Raw genomic sequence first — 24,737 nt, 5'->3', positions numbered from 1 at the left:
ATTCTTCATACAATCCCGGTGTGACTGCGGCACTGAGGCAAATTCATCTGATTCTCTGTCACAAGCAGCTGACTCTCAGGTGTCGCAGGAAAGAAAATACATCCCTGCCCGGGCTGGGGAGGCCTTGGAGTGCACGCAGAGAGCCACAGGATCACAGGAAAGAGCATCCGACTGTGCCCCTAAGGTCGGGGACATGCCAGCGAAGAGAGAAGATAATAATAACAAGAGTGGACCCAGAGGCCTAACTGCTGCGTGGTTTGGGAAGTTCCCTATTTACACTGACTCATGCGACCCTCACAATCCACCCAAGATGCAGGTTCTAGTTTCAACCCCATTATACAGATGAGGAGACTGAGGCCCGGGGGTTAAGCAAGTTACTGGCCTGATGTCATAGACAGAAGAGTTGCCAAGGCCAGGCCTGGAATCAGAGACAGTGCTGCGGGCCCCAGGCTGAACCACCTCTTTCGCAAGGGGGTGCAGGAGTTTCCCAGACAGAGGAAAGTGTGGAGGCAAAGGAAGGTCACGGCACTGTGGGGGAATTCTGGGCCCTACTGCTTCTCAGATCAACAGAGCCAGAGGACTTAGCAGGCCCTGAAGGACACAGCCTTATCCCACAGGTGTGGAAAAACTTCTGGAAGCCTCTACATCCCCTCTACAGCGTCCTGTCCAGATGCTGACTCCACGCACTGGGCATGGAGAGAGGGCGTTTCAAGCAGAGAAGACAGGCAATGGAGTCAGGACCGGCTCTGAGCTCTGCATTTGTCACCCAGTGGCTCCATGACTTTGCACAATTTTGTGTCTCTGGCTTTCCTCAGTTCTACAACAAGCTTGGTCACCCCCTCACTGAACAACGTCCACAATGTTCTATCCCCAGTATGGGCTCCATAAACACGGCCTGGTTTGCTATGATTATTATTAGGCAGTTGGCTACCTTCACGTTCTCTCGTGCCCATAGCTCTTATCTTGGACCCCTCAGCTGTAATTTGGGAAGAGGGAAAGGCTAAGAGCCGCATGATGTGTTTGATCGGCCTTCTCAACTTTAATCCACCCAGCCACTCTGTGAAGCAAGGGGATATGCCCTGACTCTACAGATGAGGAAACTGAAGCCCCCAGGGTTTAAACAATTGGCCTTCCGTTTGCACCACGAAAAAGTAACAGGATCAGGATTCGAATCTCATTCTGCCTCGCTCTGGAGCCACAGCTCCCTGGCACTGTCCCAAGTAGGAAGGAGGAGCTCAGCGCCGTCCTGCATGTCACTTGGCCTGACCCACTATGGTGGCTCTGCCTGGCCACCGACCTCGCCTCTACCAGAGTTTACAGGGGTGTACATGAGATGAGGCTATGTGGTTGTCATTCTGTGGGCCCCTCGGCTCTGTGTCTCCACTAGCTGTTAGGAGAACTTGTTCAAGATCCTGCGTCTCTCTGAGCCTCATCCTTCTTCCCCAGAAGACGGGAAACATAAGTCCTGTCCTGTCCCATTCACGAGGATGCGGTAAGGATAAAATATACGCTATTCTATTCAGGACACATGATGATTAATAATGCAGTTGTTCCCCATTTGCACAGAACCCGAACTGGCCAAGTGAAATATACAAAATAGATTAAGCAGAGGGTAATTATTCATTTTGCAAAAGAGTTCTTCACTCTACAAAAGAGACGCACTGATAGTTGTTTTTTTTTTTTTCCAAGCACCAGCTATCTTCGTGATTTAAAATCAAATCTCATTTATAATATTAAAGTGAGCAGGAATAATGATTTTCCAGATGTGCACTGAGTACAATGGGCCACGCACATGGATGTGTCCTGCCCCAGACATCCACGCCCTAAAGCAAAGTGGACCGGATACCAGGAGGTTGGAGCCTTTGCCTCTGGCTAGTGACGAACTGGGGCGGGGGAAACCAAGAGAACTGGAGGACAGCTTGTGACTTCTGTACTCTGTTCAGAGGGGTCTCTTCCTCAGAGTGACCTCAGCCTCGGTTCTAGGCAGATGGTCAGGGTCACAGCTAGAGCTTCTCTGGGAAACTAGAGGACTGTCATTTCCAGTACTTCCATCTGGAATATTATACCGTTTTACATAATGTGTATGTTCAGCTGAACCCAGCTCATTTCCATTTTGCTAATCTCACTCCTGATTATATTCATGTTCACGATCTTGGCCGCCACCCCCCACCCCGCGCTTTCTTGGCTCTCTCTCTCGGTTTGACGGTCCTCTCTTCCCCTCTTCTCTGTCTCCCTTTTCATTTCTCCATCTTTGTGCATGGACTCCTGCCTCAGTTTCCCTCTTTGGTCTCAGCTTTTCTGCCTTTGCCCTTCTCTCTGTGTGTGCCTCGATAGTCCTCACTGGCCACCTTTCTATAAGCCCCTTTCCTGTGTAGCCCTCTACAGTGGAAAGAAATTAAATTTAAGTCAGACAGGTGCAGGCGAAATCCCCACATCCACTTCATCCATGAAAGAGACCAGAAAAGGACAGTGTCTACTTCAAGGGTTAATGTAATGATCAGAGAAGATACAGTAGGCAAAGGCGCCTAGAGCAAAGAATACATTCACAGCCTGTTAATTCCGCTCCCCCTACTTTTCTTCCTCTTTTTTTTTTTTAATTTTTCTTATTCTCCATCTTTCCCTTCCCTTCCCATGTTCTGCTCTCTTAGTCAAAATCTCACACAAGCACAGACACCGCAGCCTCCACCCCCTCCCCTTGCCCCAGGCCCTGCTCCTTATCCTGCCCCAGTTCCCCGTCCCCCCTCTACCCCTACCCAGGACCCACCTCTTTACCCTTCTTCAGGCCCTGGCCCTCTACCCCGCTCCAAGGGTCCCCCTCCTCATCCCACCCCAGGTCCTGCTTCCTCCTCCCTACCCAGGCTGCTCCCCTTCACCTCCCCCACATTCTACCCCCTCAGCCACCCCCACCCCAGGAAACCCCCTCAATCCCTGACTCAGTCTCTGCCCCTCACCCCCTATGCCAGGCAGCCCCCATGTTCTGGCAAGGATTTAATTACAGAATGGCACAGGTTCCCATTACTAAGACACACATTCTTTCACAAAATGTTTTTACGGTACATTTACTGGTATATGATGGAGAATCATCATGAATCATTAAAATTAAGCAATGGGTGTCCAAGTGGCCCACACCAGGCTTCACTAGGGAGTCAGGCTTTACTACTAAGTCCATTTGGGGGCATTTGAAAGATGGCAGTGGACCATTTGCACTGTACACAGTGAGGCCACCTGACCTCACCTGCCTTGCCTGAAGCATCTTGAATTCCTGGATGCCCTGTCCTGAGGGACAGTCTTAGTGTGATCAGCATAAAATCCATACACCTCCCCACGACCCCTGTTGTCTGGTAGAAACCCATCTATTGAAATTTTAATTAAAAGACCATTTAACAAAAAATAACCAAAAGGCTGGGCTGATATATGCACACACACACATACACACACACACACACACACACACCCTTCTCTTTTTCAGAGTCCTTAATCACCTGCACTGAAATGGAAGCTGCCTTCAGTCTAGGAGAAGAGAAGGGGCAGTGGTGTAAAAGGCAGGCTCTCATCTAATAACCAGAAAAGGCTAGAGCTATTACTAAGTGCTGTGTTTAACATGGTTTTGTGGAGGCTGCTTCTGTTCAGAAATCTGTCACCATGCCTTCCATTCCATCATGATTAAGACTTTTGTGACTTAAGTGTTGTCAACACTGGGGGGTTCTTTTTGCCCCTGATTCAATAATTCCCATTTGTTGAACACATATATTTGCCATATTATGTAGCAGTTACTTTGTACTGATTACAATCATCACAATAACCTAGCAAAGGTGAATACCAAGCAGGAAATTGAAGCTTGGGGGAAAATTAAGCAATTTGCTCAAAACCACACCAATAGTTTCAGACAGAGCCAAGATTTTAACCCAGGTCAGCCTGACTTTAGTGCTTTCCCTTTTCCTCCGACTGCCTTTCCGAAAACAAAACAGCCCACTCTGGGGGCAGCTTGATTTTGAGCAAATGGAGGTGGTAGCAAGTGTCTCATTTGCTTCCCTCCCTGGTGACTGATTCAGCTTTGGGTCTCAGTCAAGGTTTGTGAAAGAAAGACGCTAATGAAGCTGACGGGAAATTCACGATGCCCCACATGGCCTGCATGGAAACACTTCTTTGCATGAATGGGTGCATAGGATCAAAAGCCTGGAAGAAAAAACTGAAACAAAACAAAACAAAACAAAAACTGGGGCGCCTGGGTGGCTCAGTGGGTTGAGCCGCTGCCTTCGGCTCGGGTCATGATCCCAGGATCCGGGGATCGAGTCCCACATCCGGCTCTCTGCTCGGCAGGAAGCCTGCTTCTCTCTCTCTCTCTCTGCCTGCCTCTCTGTCTATTTGTGGTCTCTGTCTGTCAAATAAACAAATAAAATCTTTAAAAAAAAAAAAACAAAAAAACAAAAGCCCCAACACTGCCAGAAGCTGATACCACCTTCAGATGTTGTAAAAGACTCCTGAAGGCCTTGGCTCAGCTGGGGGCCTCCACTCCAAGGATAAAAAAAGACTGACTGCTTATGTTGTTCTCAGGAGATGGAGAAATCAAGCTTCAGCAAGCACGGTGGTCGGGAGACCTCTACTCTGTCATGAACTTCCTGAATGAGCAAATCCTTGACCCTCTAGGAACCCCAACCTCATCTACTCTAGAAAGAGGGGGTTCCAGTGGATGGTCTTCATGGTTCTTCCCAGCCTGGACCTCTTTGCTCTTTGACTCCCCAACAGGCCCCTGCAGGAAAATCTTCAAGGCTTCCTAGGAGGAAAGTTGGAGAGGCCACTGTCACGAGTTAACACCCTCTCCAAGTTTAAGGGGCACTCAGGGCTGTGCAATGCAGGGTTGACACCCTCGGATGTTTGCCTCCTTACATTTGTGCCAAAGCCACCTCCGTCACCTCCCTGAGTCCCAGCCCCACTCGGCACAATGCCCAGAAACCCTCTGCTCAATCCTCACTTATGATGCATATTTGTGTCACTTGCTCAAATCTGTCACCCCAGGTCATTGGTGTTCGTCACCGTCCAAATGTTTGTGTCTGCCCAAATTCATACGTTGAAGCCCCTAACACCCAACATGATGGTATTGGAGGTGGGGCCTTTGGGAGGCAATCAGGGTTAGATGAGGTCCTGAAGCAGGGACCTGTGATGGGATTATAGGAAACAGAGAAGAGGCAGATCTCACACTCTCTGCACACACACACTGCAGAAAGGTCATGTGAGGTCACAGACAGAAGTCAAGAAGTCCACAAGCAGGAAAAGTACTCTCACCAGGAAACAATTCGGGGGCATCTCAAAGCAGGACTTCCCAGCCTCCTGAGCTGTGAGATTGGAAGATTCTTTTGTTCAAGTCACCAGTCTGTGATACTTTGTTATGACAGTCCAAGCAGATTAAGACAGTGTCATCCTCTCCTGGGTCTTTAGAAACAGTGTGAAAACTGGTCCTGGATCCCAAACACATATGGGGACATAGCATTGGATTCCTCATTTCTGATGTTGAAAGAAAGAAACCAATTTGTTAGAAAACTCCAAGGGACAGAGATGGCAGCTTCTTTTGCTCATTATCCCCAACACTGGCACAATGCCTGGCATGTAATTGGTGCTCACTAAATCACTGCAATGAATGAAATGCAATATCTTAATTCTAGTAACTTCTTTTCACCACCATGGCTACTACCCCGGCCCACGCCACCACCATCTCTAGCCTGGCTAATCATATGGGTCTCCTAAGCAGCCCTCTGCTCTCACTTTTGCCTACTCCCTGTAGATTTTTCTCAATGGAGTGGCCAGAGAGATCCTTTTAAGAGTAAGTAAAATTATATCAGTCCTCAGGTCAAAATGCCCCTGTGGCTCCTCACTGAGCTCAGGTTGAAAGCCAATGTTCTTACAATGTCCTACAAGGCTCTGGTTCTCTGGTCCGTCTCTGACCCCAGCTCCTAATAGTCACTTAGTATCCACTGAAGCCTGCGGACCTTCTCCTACATAATCTTCCTCAAATGTATGAGGCATAATCTGCTCTTGGAGCCTGTGCCCTGGCAATTTCCTCAACCTGGATTCCACTTTCCCCAGATATCCAAAGGATGCTTTCCTTCCTCACTTCCGCAGTCATGCCTACTGTGAACACCCTGCTTAAATCCACAACCACCCCTCTCCTTCTCATTCACAGCCCACTCTTCCTGCAGCCTCTTTATTTAAAAAAATCATCTTCTAACACAGGATACGATTTATCTGTTATTACTCTTATTAGAGTTATTTACTCTAATTATCTGTGTATTCCCTGCCCTCACTAGAATATGAGCTCTAGGAGAGCCACAGTTTTTAATCTATTGTGTTCATTTTGTCAGTGGCATACATCCTGCTTAAATTAGATGATTGAGAAATAAATACCAGTTAAATGTTAAAAACACAAACATATGAATGAATGAATGAATACTAAAACCAGTTCTTTAACTCAGATGCCAGTCAATCTACCAGACTGACCAGGGGCTGGCAAATTTTTCCTGTAAAGTCCCACTTGGTAAATATTTAAGGTTTTGCAAGCCACAGAGTCATGACTTCTCAACCCTGCTACTGTAGCAAATAGTCATAGGCAATATGTAAACTAATGAGCATGGCTGTGTTTCAACACAACTTTATGAGAAACAGCAGTTGACCTGTGGGCTGTACTTTGCAGACCCTTAGACTAAGCTCCATCAGTGCACAGCACCACACTTAGCCCAGCCCTGTCACTCAATAAATAATTTCAAGTGACATATATATGAAATGTAGTTCTACTCTTCACTCTGTCACAGCCCTGTCCAAGTGAACTTGCTTTACTAGAAATACTCTATATCTACAGTCTCTAATATGGTAGCCACTAGCCACGTGTGGTTAGTGGACACTTGAAATGTTATGTGAATTAATTTACATGTTAATTTAAATAGCCACATATAGTTAGTAGGTACCATATTGGACACAGCAGCTCCATCACAAACATTGTTTTGTTTCATGGTCCAAGTCTAGCCCCTGCCCCTCTAGGAAGCCCTACCTGACTGCTAAGGTTCATAGTAACTGTCCTGTTTTGTTTTGCATTTTTAATCCCACACTTCTCATTTCATTCAATTCATGTTTTGACCACAGCTATAACAATACTTAATGTTCATTGAGCTTTTGTACCAGGCATTATGCTAACATTAATATGTTTTATCTAGTTTAATGCTGGGCAGAGCACTGGCTTTCAATGCATATTTGCAATACACATTCAAAGTTGGAGAGCACTCAGAGAAAACCCAATGTACAGCTGATCCTTGAACAACATGAGGGATAGGGTTGCCAGCCCCCAGGCACAGTTAAAAAATCCATGTGTAATTTCTGACTCTCCAAAAACTTAATTGTGAGAAGCCTTACTAATTAAATACAGTCAAGTAATGCATATTTTGCATGTTATATGCATTACATATTATATTTTTATAATAAACAAGAGAAAAGAAAATGTTATTAAGAAAATCATAAGAGAAAATACATCTAGAGTACCATATTGCATTTCTCAAAAAAAAAAAAAAAATCTGCATGTAAGCAGACCTGCACAGTTCAAACCTGTGTTGTTCAAGGTCAACTGTAATTTCCTCTTGTATTATAAATAGAGAAACAGAGGCCCAGAGAACAAAGTGACATGTCAAAGGTCACACTATTAGTCAAAACTGCAAATCCAGTAGTGAAGCCCAAGGAATTTGTTTCTAAACCCAATGTCTCTTCTTTCATTCACTCATTCCATCATTCATTATTAAACATTGACAGTGTATTACACAATGTGCTGGGCTTGGGGGTCAGCAGTATAACCGCAGGTGCCATCTTTGTCTTTAAAAAGCATATGGTCTCTTGGAGAGCTAGGACTTGAACACAGAATCATACAAATAAATATTAATTAGATATTGTGATTCTGTACTGATAACACAGATCAGGAGTTAAGAGGATACACTCTCAAGCCCAAGTTCTAGGATTCCAATCTAGACTCACCACTTCCTAGTTATGTAGCATTGGGAAAATCCATTAACTAAGGTGATTCAGTCTCCTCATCTGTAAAATGGTAATAATAAGGTATTATACCAAGTCTTTTTTTTTTTAAGATTTTTTATTTGTTTGACACAGAAAGAGAAACAGCAAGAGAGGGAACACAAGCAGGGGAAGTGGAAGAGGGAGAAGCAGGCTTTCCACCAAGCAAGATGCCCGATGTAGGGCTTGATCCCAGGACCCTGGGATCATGACCTGAGCCAAAGGCAGACCCTTAACGATTGAGCCACCCAGGCACCTCAATTACACCAAATCTAAGACCTATGGTTTTCCATATTTTCATATCCTTGAAATGAAGACTTGTGTGTTATTAATATCTTAATGGGTTTTTTTCTTCATGGTATGCAAAATATTGGCACATGTATCTGATTGTGTCTTGCTCAGTTAAAATATGATTGTATCTATCTCCTAGGGCTATTAAAGGGATTAAATGGTACTTTCAAAGTCCACAGAGACATATTTTGTACTGTACAATAGCAGTATTATTATCATTATTATTATATTATTATCATTATTTAAAGGAAAATAAAGTATACTAATATTGCATAAAACATAGGGAAAACTAAGTCTAGAAGGTCAGCAAAAACCTTAAGGATGAGACATTTGAGCTGAACCATGAAGGATAAGGAGTGAAGAAAGGGAAGAATAAGGCTTATAAGGAGTGAGGGCAGGTGGAGACCAGACTGCTGCATGCAAAGGGAAAAGAACCTGCAAAGACCTGCCAAAATGGCTGCTGGACATGACCGACCACTACCCAGTGCAGAACACTTCACAGCATGGCTCTGAACACTCCCAGCCCCCACCTCTATTTTACCATCATCTTCCTTTTTCCATACTTTTGTTTCTTGGTAGTTCACTGGTCATAAGGTATACATTTACAGATATATTTAGAAGTTTCTGGCTTTTTTTAAATAGTAGGGCAGCTGCCATTTATAGAGAAACCGATTTATTTTTGTAATATTCTTGTTGAATAAAATTAAATATAGTCTCAAATTTAAATGCCAGTAAATTATATTTTTGACGATGAAACTACTCTTAAAAGTGGAGAGCTTCCCTTCTTTTTGGCACATGCATCCCAGCAGTCATAATCAGAGATACCACAAGTTATTTTCCCATTTGCAACTTTACCAGATGACACTTGTAATCTCTCACAACCTCCTTCTTTCAAGTTCAGAAGCAAAGGTTACCTTGGACTTTCAGTGAGGCTGGCAAGTTCCCAGTGAGAAAACATTTTCAGTCTCTTCTGCAGCCCATTCTAACCTTCTTGTCCTTCCAAATTTGTGAACAGTCGGTCCCGCTGCTTTCTGTTGTGGGCTTTCTGAGATTTTATGACCTCATCTTTGACACAGATTGTCCTTCTTCAAAAGACCTCAACCCTCTTCTACAACATAACATTTTACAACACATCTAGACCAAATATAGCAAGACTCCTGAATAGAAATATAAAATAGTTTCCCTACAACTCATAAATGCTGTCACAGTTCCAACCCTGACTTCTGCATGTCTCCCTTGTCCCCAGTCCAATTGGGTCCTTTTATTTTTTCAAGTCAACTTATTCTAAATTCTTTGTCCAAAGGATTCATGCCTACCTCTGAGAATTCTCTGCAAATACCTATCAAGGAAAGAATGCCAAAATGCCTCTCTCTTCTCAGTGCTAAGCAAACTTCTCAAACACGGATTCCTCCTCAAACAGTAGCTTTTTACCCAGTTTGGGTCCAAATCCCAGCTGTGATACTTAGCAAATATATGACCTTGGGAGTTTCATCCAACCAACTTTAAGACATAGTTTCTTGTATGGAAAGTGGAAGCAACAATAACTACATAGATGTGTTGTTATTAAGTCCAAGATAGTTATAGAAAGCTGCAGAAATTATGCTTGGTACCCCATAAAGGTATAATAAATTGCAGATGTTGTCACTGTTAGCCCAATATTCATGCATTCCTGGGTATCGTACCAAAACTCCACCGTGCCTCTCTTAACTGTAAGCTATCTCTAGCCATTGTCTAACACCCCCATCTATAATATATTGGCAATAACTGACATCAAATGAATCAATCTGATGAAATAAATGGGATTTTACGGCTAACATTCATTTCATGGCCTTTAAACAAGAAAAAAAAAAACACCTCAGTTTGTTGTTGTTTGAATGGCTTCTGTTGGAAATTTTATTTTTTAAGTTTGATTTCATTATCTCACATGTCTGAATAATGAGGCACAAGGTTCATTAATTGACAATAAGTTTAGATGAGTTTTGTTTAATTTGGGGTCTATTAAAGTTCAGGACAAAGAATGGTAATGTAGAGAGCATTATGAATTCTGAGGATAAGAGTGACTCACTTCATGGAGGTTTGACTTCCCTAGTTGAGACCCACTGGAGTTGGAACATAGTTGTACTAATCCGGAACCAATAAAGGTTAGAGCTTACTTTACCTGAGTTCAAAAAAGATTAATGGTACCCATCTCAAAGGAGAAGGTGACGTTCAGAAGAGAGCTGTACCAGATAAAAGTTTAGCAAAAACCCTTAACCAAATATCACTGCCAAAGCCTAGAGAGCTATCTATGGTCCTGACACCAGAACAATGCACTAAGCCCATTGATCAAGTCCTGACATTTCACCAAATAAAACTTGCTTTTCTCTCATTCATTCATGCATGCACGTACTCATTCATTCATTCATCCAAGAAAAGATGTATTGATCCAGGAACTGTTTCAGTGACTGAGCTACAGCAATAAGTACAATGAACATATGACAAGATTTAATAAGACTTTTCTCATATACAAATCTCTCCTCTCTGCCAGGAATCTGATTCTCTATAGATAAATCTCAATTTATTTAACTGTGAACCTCACCTATGTACTAATTTACTTAAATCCTACATGTCTGGTACTTGGAAATACCCATGCTACAATCTCCTTCAAGGAGGGACATTCTCCATCTCTGTAAATTCTCGAATTTACAACTTCATAAAGTCCTTGTGTCCTATTAAACTTTAATAATACAAGGCTTAGGGATGTGGCGGTGGCACAGTTGGTTAGGTGACTGCCTTCAGCTCAGGTCATGATCCTGGAGTCCTGGGATCTAGTCCAGCATCAGGCTCCCTGCTCAGCAGGAAGTTTGCTTCTCCTGCTGACCTCTTTCCTCTCATGTTCTCTCTCTCTTTCTTTCTCAAATAAATAAATAAATAATAATAATAATATAAGGCTTAGTAAATAACAGGAGTAATCTATAAACATTAGAAATATTTAGTACAGTCTACGGCCATACCACCCTGAACGCGCCTGATCTCGTCTGATCTCGGAAGCTAAGCAGGGTCGGTCCTGGTTAGTACTTGGATGGGAGAAATATTTAGTACAATATAAGACATATGGGGTGCCTGGGTGGCTCAGTGGGTTAAGCCTCTGCCTTCAGCTTTGGCCATGATCTCAGGGTCTGGGATTGAGCCCCGCATCGGGCTCTCTGCTCAGTGGGGAGCCTGTTTCCCCCTTTCTCTCTGCCTGTCTCTCTGCCTACTTGTGATCACTCTCTCTCTCTCTCTCTCAAGTAAATAAATAAAATCTTTTAAAAAAATATAAGACATATATATAACATAACCACACTCAGCGTATTCTCATTTGATATCTTATTGCAAATGAAAAGTGGCCGCTGAAGACATGAAAATAAACTGAATATGATGGGGAACATGACTGAAGTTCATAACAATTTGAAAAGAAAATTCAATCTGCTTTAAATGCCATTTACAAATTGTTTCAATCATACTTATGCTGTAAGTTATTAGTGCTCAAAAGGTCATAGAAACATGAATTTTGAGCTGAGAAGTATCTTAGGAATTATTCAGGTTGTAAATCACATCTTGCCACTAATTTACTGAGCAACACTGGGCAACTTGCTTAGCCTCAGTGGCCTTCAGTCTCCTCATTAGATCAGACTAGATAACCACTAGGGATCTTTCTTGCATTAAAAGTTGTTTCCACTAATTTCTTTGTTGAAGAGAATGAATATGAAGTTCAGAGCATATGCCATACTCAAGGTCAAGTGACAAATTTGTGGCCAAGCTGGCACCAGGATTGAGACCCTGGACTTTTCTCGTTGCACTAATTTAAAAAGTAACACAAGGACTAAATAAAAGGCAGCAGACAGGAATGTCCATGTTATGCTAAGTTTCTCTATCAGGTGGCCAACTCCTAGAGGTCAGAGACAACATCCTACTTTCTTCTTAAATAATTTAGCCCAGTGCACAATGCTGGGTTAGGGGTGTCTCATGAAAAATTTATCAATTTAATTGAAAAATATATTGAATTAATTACATGAAGGCCCTAGAGACTGCATAACTGATTACAGAATTAATAGCACACACTATGTTCTGAGTGCCCACCATACATTATGTGTACTGCGTGTATTTGAAATGTGATTTTTCAGCACCCTGCCAAATAAGACTTATTCTTATTATATATATATATATGTATATATATATATATATCAAGGTTTGAATATATTAAATGACTCTCCCAAAGCCCTACTACCAGTAAAGAGAGAAGAAAAGATTTAAACCTGGTCTGACTCAAAAGGTTATTCCAATTTTACTCCGGTTCACTAAATGCTTGAATGAATAAATAAAGAGATTAATGAATTAGTGACTAAATGTACTACTGTTCTGCCCTTACTTGCTTTGTGTGGTTTGAAGCCATACTGTCAAAGATTTTTTATATACAGCATTTAGCATGATACTACACATGTGCAGAGCTTTAGTAAAGCTGTTTCACCAAAGGTTTACCCATGATGACATTCTGAAGAACCAAAGTCTGATCATTTCAACATTCTGGCGCTGCATTGTATGGGACCATTGCAAGTAGTTCTTGAATATTTGCTTCTGTCCTCAGAGATGAAGTGTGATGGTAGCCACCCTCTGGCAACACTGTCAGGCCTTCTCTAAATCTTCAATGAAGCTCTTCCTTGCCTTGGTCCTGAATCAGTTTGCTCTCAATCCATTCACCATCATGAAGGTAAACATTTAATGACTCACTTTCCAAAGAACATCAGCCATGATTTTCATTAACCAATTTTGTTGATATAAATACCTTTATCATAACCAATTTTCAGGCTATGTACATGACATCACCAGACAAGGAGTTGGGAAAAGATGGTAACAGTCAACTCTCTTGAGTTTCATGAGCTGTCATACAGGCCAGCTCCAGCACACCACATATCCAATTCCATCATCAGCCCTGTGGGTGGTACTAATTATTGAAATCCCTTGAAGAACACACTTGAGCTGGGCTATGGCACACGGCCAGGAAAACTTGGCCAGGTTTGTCCATGCATCATCACAATTAAATGTTCCTCAGCAGCACTACATCCCCACTTCTCTCTTTCTTCTTGGTCAATTTAGAGGAATTATCTTTCTTAGTGTCACATCCCCTAAAGCTTTAAGACATGATGAACAATGTTGGGACTCTATGACTTTGTTCAGTCCAAAGAATCCCACCTGCAGAAGAAGGAGCTTACTGCAAAGTTACTTTTGACAGATCTAAGGCCTGAGGGTGTAGAGGGGTTTGGGGTTTATTTTTCCCATGACTTCCCCATAATCTCATTCCCAATGGGAGGCAAGGGAGCGGAGGCCCAGCTAATTACTTGGACAGTTAGATGTTCCCCAACCGTTAGACAGATATGGAAGGCAGTTCCCCTTTTCCAATGACCAATATAGGCTAACTAAATCCCTTACTGGTTTTCAGAATCTTCTGGTTGTTATCTCTCTGTGAATTCTCTTCATCTTACCTTTCCAACTTCATCACCTGTCTCTTCCCTAATTCTCCTCCACCACCACATGTGTAAGACATTCTCTAGATGCCAGCCCATATATACTGATTTCTGGCTCCTGGAATAATTTTAAACTTTTTTTCTTCTTGATTTCAATCATTAAGATCTCTCTGTGAAAGGACCACTCCTACTAATCCTCCCCCCTGATTCTACCAGGTTCAGCTAAAAGGTCATGCACTCCATGATATATCACCTGAAATCCCCATGCAGAATACATTTCTCCCTTTTTTCCAGGCATGAGCTACTTTGTTAATGCTTGTTTTTGATTTATCCCACATTTTGTCTTTTATAATAGCTATATATGAGCATATTATTTTTATCCCTGTGAAAATGTGAAATCCATGAAGGCAGGAACATTGTCCAATTTGTCTGTGATTTCCCATAGCACTTAACACACAAGACTTATGAGTTGTGGAATTAAGAAAATCTTGCTTGAATTGAATCTAACAAATTGAAATAAATTTTTCAAAATGGGCCAGAGTCAAGACCCATGAAAATATATTCAGGGATCTAATGTTCCCTTTCTACTCCTTACCTGTATATAGTCCCATCCATTTATGCCTTGAGTGACTTGTAAGAGTAGGGTGCTTTGTTGGACATTGGGGTGGGAAGAATTCTGAAGTAAATGAGATACAGTCCCTGCTTTAAAGAGCTTACATTTTAGCAGGATAGGCAAATTTCCAAACAATAACTCAAGTTTTAATCAGATTTTTGGTCAACAGAGAACTCTGATGATACTGTGGAAGTCATCCATTCTACCAAGAGGAAAGGAGAGGTAATCAGTGAGTAGAATTTTTACAAAGTAGATTATTAAAGAATGGGAGACATTTCAGGTAGAGGGAACTCTAGTCAGAAGGTCTAACTTTGCACGGGGTGTTTGAGAGGACTATTGTGAAGATGTGTAGAGTGAAGACTACAAGGACCGGGCTCTCAGGGGTGTGGCTGAAAGCAAGAATGAAGCCAGAGCCTTCTAGCTCATCTGGCTACTGGATGGTTCCTAATTTCTCTAAAGCTGGGAAATACTTAATCTGAGTTTATATGTAAGTGGATATGAAGGAACAAACGAAAAACTGGTATATAAAATTATTTCAAGGGGTACCTGGGTGGCTCAGTGGGTTCAAGCCTCTGTCTTCAGCTCGGGTTCTGATCCCAGGGTCCTGGGATTGAGCCCTGCATCAGGCTCTCTGCTCAGCCGGGAGCCTGCTTCCCCACTCTCTCTCTCTCTCTCTCTCTCTCTGCCTGCCTCTCTGCCTACTTGTGATCTCTATCAAATGAAGAAAATCTTAAAAATAAATAAATAAATAAATAAAATTATTTCAAGCATATATATTTCCTTCCTTTCTTCATCCTTTCATGATTTTCTGTGCAGTAATTATATGTCAGCAATAGGCTAAGTTTTATTTTTTTTAAAAGATTTTATTTATTTATTTGACAGAGAGAGATCACAAGTAGGCAGAGAGGCAGGCAGAGAGAGAGGAGGAAGCAGAGAGCCTGATGTGGGGCTCGATCCCAGGACCCTGGGATCACGACCTGAGCTGAAGGCAGAGGGTTAACCCACTGAGCCACCCAGGTGTACCAGCAATAGGCTAAGTTTTAAAGACACAGGAATAAGCAAGACACATGTTTTGAATCCCTTTTACCAGCCATTAACAAAGCTTACAGTCTGATGACAGATCCAGACAAGGAAAGAACAATGACAAGAACTATGACACAGGAAAGTACAGAGGGTATGAGAGCAGAGAGGAGGGCTCCTCGTATAGTCACGGATTTGGGCTGAATGGAATGGAAATAAAAAAAGAACCCTTGATCTCCCAGGAAAGGGTGGAGAAAGACATTTCAAGAGAGAGGAAACTGCTCCTCAAAGGAATGTAGTCATGAAAGGGTATGGTACCTCCAGGGAATTACAGGTCTCCATGTACTTAGAGTCCAAGGCATGGGACAAACAGAGGTAGAAAATAAAGTGACAGACATGAGCACAACTTTGTCAAATAAATAAATTAACAAATATGGCAGCTGGGACTTCTCCTGTTCATGTGGAAAATAAGAGGACTATTTGGGAGGAAGAGGAAGGACTATTCAGAGTCTCGGTGCATCAAGAGTTGTGCTTGGCCAGAAGCATCAGCAATAGCTTGTACCTTTTTAGAAATGTGCAGTCTTAAACCCACACTAGAGCCGCAGAAACTTAGGAAGCAATGGTTAAGAGCACAGGGTCCTGAGTTGGAATCCTGGCTCTCTATCTGCTAGCTATGAAACTTTGATTCTCTCACTTTTCTTCTCTGGTGTCAATATTACCAGTGATAAAGTTGAGAAGGTCAACCCAGTGGATTCTAGTAGCATTTTAAGCTTTGCAGGGTGTGTGTGTGTGTGTGTGTGTGTGTGTGTGTGTGTGTGTGTGTGTAATTTTAGGGGATATTTGTGGGAGAGTTGATCATTTCCAAAACTGGCTAACACATGCCTCCTTCCCGAATGATCCACTGTTTGGAATTGTAGCCTCAAGCTTCAAGCTAACAGGAAAGATCAGAAACAATGAAGCTGCCCCTGAAGGCAGATCAGCTGGGAAACCAAAAGGTCAGACCTTCAGGAATTTACCACTCTACTGGGGTGGGGGTGGGGCACTTTGTGTGGGGCAGAGAAGGTAGTGAGCCCTCCCACCAATAATCTTGCTTGCTTTTTAAGGAAAGGAAAAGAAAAAAAAAAAAAAGAGGATATACAAGATCAAATCCAGAGGCACATAATTCCATAAGAGCTTCCCTGGCTGTTGTGTGAGGATAATCAAGAGTGTGTTTGTGGGTGTGCGCTTGCATGTGTATATGTGTATGTGTTTATGTCTGTGTTTTGGGAATAAAGAGGTACTACTTAGGGTGACAGTGTCTTAAAGCTTAAATGTTTTAATTAAGAGAAAGAAGATTCAGCTCTCTGGTCAAATGGTACACTAGAGCTACATTGCTTTTTCCAAATGGCTTCCCCAATAGGCCTATGAAAAGGCTGCAGAAATGTGTCTAAACAGGCTCCCAACTAAAAGATAAGAGGGGATGGTGGTTAGAAAGCCAAATCCTTGCCTAGCTCTGCAGGGACTCAAGAGTTAGCCTGGAGAAGCCCTGTCTTCACTCCTAAACTGTTGCCCCATGAAGAAGTGCAGGAGAGCTAGGGGAGAGGGAGCACACCCTTGACCTGGGACACTGGGAGCCCACCCATGGGCAATGTGCAATGGATTTTCCAGGCAAGATGGCCAGACTCTTGTTAATGAAGAAAGGGATGAAGTTCCAGAGAGACTATAGCAATGTAAGTTGTAAGGAGGAGCGCAGGACTGGGAGCAAGAACAGTTTATTTCTAACTTGTTCTGGTACCTTGACAACTCTCTTCCAACTCCTATTTCCCTATTCGTAGACATTAGTAGCCAGCCACCATTTACCGAACAAGGATGAAGAAGAGATGGTCCATTTTCTAAGCATTTACTATAAATAAGAGAGTGTCTTCTGAGTTTAAATACCAAGTCTATGCTGTTGACTCACATATTTCTACCTCCAGCTAAAACTTCTTTGAATTGGACTTTTGGACCCCGGTGTCTATTTTCTATCTCTACTTGATGTTTAGTTGTCATCTTGAACTCACATCCCAAATGGTACCCTTCATCCCCCACACCTCAATCCTGGCCCTCTTACGGCATCCTCTGACTCAATGGAAGAGATGTCCATTCATGCACTTCCAGAATGAATCATCTGGAATCATTTCTGACCCCTCTCTACTTCTCACCTTTCATATCCAATAACAAGCCCTGTCATATCTATCCTCTGAACATGTCCTGAATTTGACCATCTTCCCCGCTTAACTCTTTCGGTCAAGCCATTGCCCACTCCTGCCTACACTGGGATAAAATAGCACCTTTGAATGTGTAGTCAATTTGCCATGCACCAGCCAGAGTAGTTCTGTTAAAATGCAGGCCACATGATGTCACTCCTTAAGCTCAGAATCCTCCAATGACATCCTATCACACTCAGAGTGAATCCTAAGTTCTTGTCAGCCTAGATAACTCCCTGCAGCCACCCCCAGGCAATCTTCTGCTTTTCCTATTTGCCTCCACTCCTCTCCCCTCTCAGCTCCATCCAACCACACTCTTCTTCCTGTTGAACCAAAGGCACCCTCCTGAACTCCTGCTACAACATGCTGACCCTTGTCATTGGCTCCGCCTAGAATCCCCCCCCCCATAGTCACGTTGGCTTCCTCCATCTTAGCCTCGAGGTGCCCCGACTCAAATGTCAAGGGAGAAGCCTCCCCTGACCAGTGCATGTAACCACGGCTCCACTCCCACTCCCACCTCAGCATCCCCTATGCTGCACCATCACCTGACAGAGTACATATACTTTCCCGTTCGTCTGTTGCAGCACTGTCCAACAGAACTTTCAGCAGGGCTGGGGATGTTCTACATCTGAGTTGTCCAGCAGGTAGCCGTTGGTCACAGGGAGTTACACAGCACTTGATAGATGGCTAATGTGACTGGGGAAGTGAATGCTGAATTAATTTAATTCTACTTAATTTAAATTTAAATAGCCATCTGCGGCTACTGGCTATCCCTGTTAGACAGTGCAGATTGAATGTCTCCTTAGAATATAAACTCAATCAGGGCATAGATTATGCCTGTTTTGTCCACTGCTATATCCTCAATGCCAAGGCAAGTATCTGCCTACTCAATATATACCTGGCAAAGTAAATAAATATACTAGGGGCTTTCCACACATGATCTCACTTAATCCTAATAACAGCCTTGTGAGTTAGATGCTATTTTTCACTCTCTGGTACTCACAGGAAGTGTCTTTCTGAAGAACACCCAGCTAGTGTGTACTCTATGACCAACACCTCCCATTCAAGGGGAGTAAGTCCTGGGGATCTTATGTACAACACAGTAAACAATTAACAATTCTGTTTTATGTGCTTGAAAGTTGTTAAGAGGGTAGATCTTAAACATTCTCACTATTTAAAAAATGGTATATGAAATGATGGGGGTGTCAATAAATCTTAAGACGGTAATCATTATACAGTATATACATGTATTAAATCATCACAGCACACACCTTAAACTTACAGAATGCTCTATGTCACTTATATCTCAGTAAAGCTGGAAAAAATACCAAAGGACATCTAGCTAGTAAGAGGTGGATAGGATCTGAGCTCAGGGATGCTGAGGATGTTCAGATACCTTGCATTGCTAAAACCAGACCAGATGCTCTCTGTGGTCCTTTCTACTTCTGGGATCCTGTGGTTCTGTAGAACTTTCTCCCTGGCCCAGTGATGGCAGCACAGAATTTAACTGCCTATGGAACTGATGGGCCTTCAGGTAAAACCCCTCATCCATGGCTCAGAAGCCGTGATTCTTCAGGTACAAGGTGTGCAAGCCATCTTGCAGCCTGGCTCCTCTCTCCCTCCAGCCTAAGCCATGACTCACCAGTTTCTGGGTCGCAGAGCTGCTCACAGGCATCTGTCGTCCTCTGTCCGCAGAGGTCTCTCACCCATGGGGAGGTGGCGTTGATCTGGTAATACAGGGACAGCTTGGCCGGGTTTAACCAGTCTGAGACATCCAGGTAGCTCCCTTCACTCACCACAAAGCTGCTCCCTGTGGGTGAACAGAGAGAAAGACAGCTACTTTCTCCTCGACTGGAGGATGCAGATGTATCTTGCTGCTGATGTGCAGGCTGGGAAAACGGGCAGGTGCATGCAAGCGATCCCCCATCCCAGGTCCCCTATTCTCATTTGTCTACCCACACTGACAAAGCATTTTTACAATATTCCTGTCATGGTATTGGCAGCCAGGAGAGAAAGAGACAAATCATACACAGAGACAGTTCAGCCTAGTGGAAAGAAGTTGGGCCCTTAGGACTGACAGAGACTTGGGTTCAAATCCACTATCCACCCTTATCTGCCATTGACTCTGTGTGAGCCACTCAATACTTCTGGGTCTTGGTGACATCATCTGTAAATAGGAACATCAATGGAACCCACCTCATTGTTGTAAAAATGGAATAAATTATTATAGATAAAATGTTATGCTTAGCCGAGGCCTGACTTGTTTTAGTAAAGAATGCTTAAAAATTAAAAAAAAAATTTTTGACTATGGGCTCTGAAAAACAATCTGAGGGGTTTGAAGTGGCGGGGGGTGGGAGGTCGGGGTACCAGGTGGTGGGTATTACAGAGGGCACGGATTGCATGGAGCACTGGGTGTGGTACAAAAATAATGAATACTGTTATGCTGAAAATCAATAAATTTAATCTAAAAAATAAAAGATTTTTTAAAAAATTTATTTGACGGAGTGACAGCAAGAGCAGGAACACAAGCAGGGGGGATGGGAGAGGGACAGGAGGCTCCCTGCTGAGCAAGAAGCCCAGAGTGGGGCTCGATCCCAGGCCCCTGGGATCATGACCTGAGCCGAGGGCAGACGTCTAATGACTGAGCCACCCAGGCGCCCCAAAAGAAATTTTTAAAAAAGATTTTATTTAGTTCTTTGACAGAGTAACAGCAAGAACAGGACGAGCAGGGAGAGTGGTAGAGGGAGGAGCAGGCTTCCTGCTGAGCAGGGAGCTGATGTGGGGCTCAAGCCCAGGATCCTGGGATCACAACCTGAGCCAAAGGCAGATGCTTAACAACTAAGTCACCCAGGTGCCCCTAAACATTAAAACGTAAAAGAAAAAAAAAATGTGCTAATATCTCTATTACCCAGGCATACTCTCCCCTCCACCCCCACCATCCCTAACAGGGGTCATTAATGCCCACAGGGGCCGAATGTGTGATTATTAATGGGAGAGAATAGCTGAGCAGCTTCTTGGCCTCCTGGCCTAGATTTTGTTTTTTATTCTATTAGAGAGAAAGTCAAGGAAATTCATAGCACCTCTAAGAAAAAAAGCTGCACTTGTGCCATAGAAAATGCCTTAATGTTGGGGAATGATGGAGTTTGGGGTGACCTGGCACTGCAGGTTCTCTCAAACTGGGAATGGCTGTGGGCCGGCTCCAGCCAGCTCTTGTCAAACGGATCTAAAAGCCAGCGGTACAAGAACATCAGTTTTCTTTAAGAGAGGCTGCAAATTCAGACTTTGATTGTAATCAAGCAATTTGATATAATGACTTAAATTTGTTCTTAAATTTGTGTAAGTCAGGGGCATCTGGGGGGCTCAGTCGGTTAGGCAGCCAACTCTTGATTTCAGCTCAGGTCATGATCTCAGGGTCTTGGGATTGAACCCCGTGTCAGGCTCCCAGCTCAGCAGGGAACCTGCTTTAGGATTCTCTCTCTCTACGTCTCCCTCTACCCCTTCCCCTGCTTGCTTACACACCCTGGCTCTTAAAAAAATAAAGAGAGGGATGCCTGGGTGGCTCAGTTGGTTAAGCAGCTGCCTTCCGCTCAGGTCATGATCCCAGCGTCCTGGGATGGAGTCCCACATCGGGCTCCTTGCTCAGCAGGGAGCCTGCTTCTCCCTCTGCCTCTGCCTGCCATCCTGTCTGCCTGTGCTCGCTCTCTCCCCCTCTCTCTCTGATAAATAAATAAAATCTTAAAAAAAAAATAAAGAGATATTAAAAGAAAAAAAAACAACAACTTGTATAAGTCAAAAACCCTGCCTTGCAATCTACACTCTAAAATATTCCCTTGAACATACACATATATGTATACACATACATATACATCTATACACACATATATACATACATGAACACACACATGCATACATATATGGATAACATTACACACACACACACACTTTGAGGGCAAGGAACAGAAGCCTCTTCAGGGTGGCTGCATACTAGGTATGAATGGTGAGTGTGTGAATGCAGTAATACACAACGGTAGCCCACAACTGTTAGACAACAAAATGAATAAAAAGGCATCCAAACTGATAAAGAAGAAGTAAGACTTCTGCTATTTACAGATGACGTGATGCTCTATATAGAAAATGCGAAAGACACCACTAAAACTACCAGAACTGATAAATGAATTCAGTAAAGTCACAGGATACAAAATCAATATACAGAAATATGTCCCATTCCTATACACTAATAATGAAGCAGCAGAAAGGGAAACTAAGAAAACAATTCCATTTACAATTGCACCAAACCCTATAAAATACCAGAAATAAACTTAACCAAAAAGAGTTGAAAGACCTGTACTCTGTCAAAGATGATTTGACCATATAGTTGAGGGTCCATATCTGGGCTGTCTACTCTGTTCCACTGGTCTATGTGTCTGTTTTTGTGCCAGTATCATGCTGTCTTGGTGATCACAGTTTTGTAGTAAAGCTTAAAATCAGAATCCTAGAGGAGAACATAGGCAGTAACCTCTTCGACATTGGCCACAGCAACTTCTTTCAAGATATGTCTCCAAAGGCAAAAGAAACAAAAGTGAAAATGAACTTTTGGGACTTCATCAAGATCAAAAGCTTCTGCACACAAAGGAAACAGTCAACAAATCAAAGAGGCAACCCACAGTATGGGAGAGGATATTTGCAAATGACAATACAAAGGGGTGATATCCAAGATTTATAAAGAACTCCTCAAACTCAAAACACACAAAACAGATAATCATGTCAAAAAATGGGCAGAAGACCTGAACAGACACTTCCCCCAAAGAGGACATGCAAATGGCTAACAGACACATGAAAAAATGTTCATCATCATTAGCCATCAGGGATATTCAAATCAAAACCACACTGAGATACCACCTTACACCAGTTAGAATGGCCAAAATTAACAAGATAGTAAACAACATGTGTTGGAGAGGATGTGGAGAAAGGGGAACCCTCATACACTGTTGGTGGGAATGCAAGTTGGTGCAGCCACTTTGGAAAACAGTGTGGAAATGCCTTAAGAAATTAAAAATAGAGCTTCCCTATGACCCTGCAATTGCACTGCTGGGTATTTACCCCAAAGATACTGATATAGTGAAAAGAAGGGCCATCTGTACCCCAATGTTCATAGCAGTAATGGCCACAGTCGACAAACTGTGGAAAGAACCAAGATGCCCTTCACTGGATGAATGCATAAAGAAGATATGGTCCATATATACAATGGAGTATTATGCCTCCATCAGAAAGGATGAATACCCAACTTTGGGTATTCATGGACGGGACCAGTGGAGAGTGTGCTGAGTGAAATAAGTCAAGCAGAGAGAGCCAATTATCATATGGTTTCACTTATTTTTGGAGCATAAGGAATAACATGGAGGACATGGGGAGATGGAGAGGAGAAGAGAGTTGGGGGAAATTGGAAGGGGGAGATGAACTATGAGAGATTGTGGACTCTGAGGAACAAACTGAGGGTTTTGGAGGGATTTGGGGGGTTGGGTGAGCCTGGTGGTGGGTATTATGGACGGTACATATTGCATGGAACACTGGGTATGGTTCATAAACAATGAATTCTGGAATACAGAGAAGAAATAAAAAATAAATAATTTTTAAAAAGACCTGTACTCTGAAAACTATAAAACACTGATGAAAGAAATTCAAGAAGATACAAAGAAATGGAAAGATTCTCCATGCTCATGTGTTGGAAGAACAAATGTTAAAATATCTATACTACCCAAAGCAATATACAGATTTAATGTAATCCCTATCAAAACACCAATAGCATTTTTCACACTACTAGAACAAACAATCCTAAAATTTTTATGGGACTACAAAAGACTGTGAGTAGCCAAAGCAATCTTGAAAAAGAATTACAAAACTGGAGGCATCACAATTCCAGACTTCAAGTTATATTAAAGGGGGTTGGGGTAAATTGGAAGGGGAGGTGAATCATGAGAGACTATGGACTCTGAAAAACAATCTGAGGGGTCTGAAGTTGCAGGGGGGTGGGAGGTCGGGGTACCAGGTGGTGGGTATTATAGAGGGCACGGATTGCATGGAGCACTGGGTGTGGTGAAAAAATAATGATACTGTTATGCTGAAAATAAATAAATGGAAAAAAAAGCTATAGTAATCAAAACAGTATGGTATTGGCATAAAAATAGACAGATGGATCAATAGAACAGAATAGAAAACTCAGAAATAAAGCCACAAGTATATACAAATTAATCTTCAGTGCTGGAGGAAAGAACATAAAACGGGAAAGACAAGTCTCTTTAAATGGTGTTGGGAAAACTGGGCACCTACATGCAAAGAATGAAACTGGACCTCTTTCTTAAACCATACACAAAATTAAACTCAAGTTGGATTGAAGACCTAACTAAATGTGAAACCTGAAACCACAAAAATCCTAGAAGAGAGCACAGGTAGTAATTTCTCTGATACTGGCTGTAACTTCTTTCTAGCGGAAAAAAGCAAAAATAAACTTTTGGGACTATATCAAAATAAAAAGTTTCTTCACAACAAAGGAAATAATCAACAAAACTAAAAAGTAACCTACTGAGTGGGAGAAGATACTGGCAAATGACATAACTGATAAAGGGTTAGTATCTAAAATATATAAAAAATTTATTAAACTCAATACCCCCAAAATGAATAATCCAATTGAAAAGCAGGCAGAAGACAGGAACAGACATTTTTTTTCAAAGAAGACATACAGATGGCCAACGGGCACATGAAAAGATGCTCGACATCACTCATCATCAGAGAAATGCAAATCAAAACCACAATGAGATATCACTTCACACCTGTCAGAATGGCGAGAATCAAAAACACAAGAAACAACAAGTGTTGGCAAGGACATGGAGAAAAGTTACCCCTCTTACGCTTTTGGTGGGAATGCAAACTGGTACAGCCACTCTGGAAAACAGAGTGGAGGTTCCTCAAAAAGATTAACTAGAATTACCTTATGATTCAACAATCTCACTATTGGGTATTTACCCAAAGAATATAAGAACCCTAATTTAAAGAGATATGTGCACT

The 24,737-nt window shown here is 42.6% G+C and overlaps 1 protein-coding gene across 3 annotated transcripts in view; it reads right to left on the bottom strand.

The window, feature by feature from the left end:
• Positions 1–24,737, bottom strand: part of ASTN2 (astrotactin 2) — an 858,139-nt gene that overhangs the window by 453,959 nt on the left and 379,443 nt on the right. For all 3 annotated transcript variants that reach the window (XM_059410933.1, XM_059410934.1, XM_059410936.1), the window contains one exon: positions 19,318–19,485. In XM_059410933.1, coding sequence (XP_059266916.1) covers positions 19,318–19,485 — 168 coding nt within the window. The remainder of the gene's footprint in view (positions 1–19,317; positions 19,486–24,737) is intronic.

Source organism: Mustela nigripes, chromosome 9 (assembly GCF_022355385.1).
Source record: "Mustela nigripes isolate SB6536 chromosome 9, MUSNIG.SB6536, whole genome shotgun sequence".
NCBI classification, from domain to species: Eukaryota; Metazoa; Chordata; class Mammalia; order Carnivora; family Mustelidae; genus Mustela; species Mustela nigripes.
Note: the sequence above shows the minus strand (reverse complement) of the source record. Positions and strands in the feature narration are given on the sequence as shown.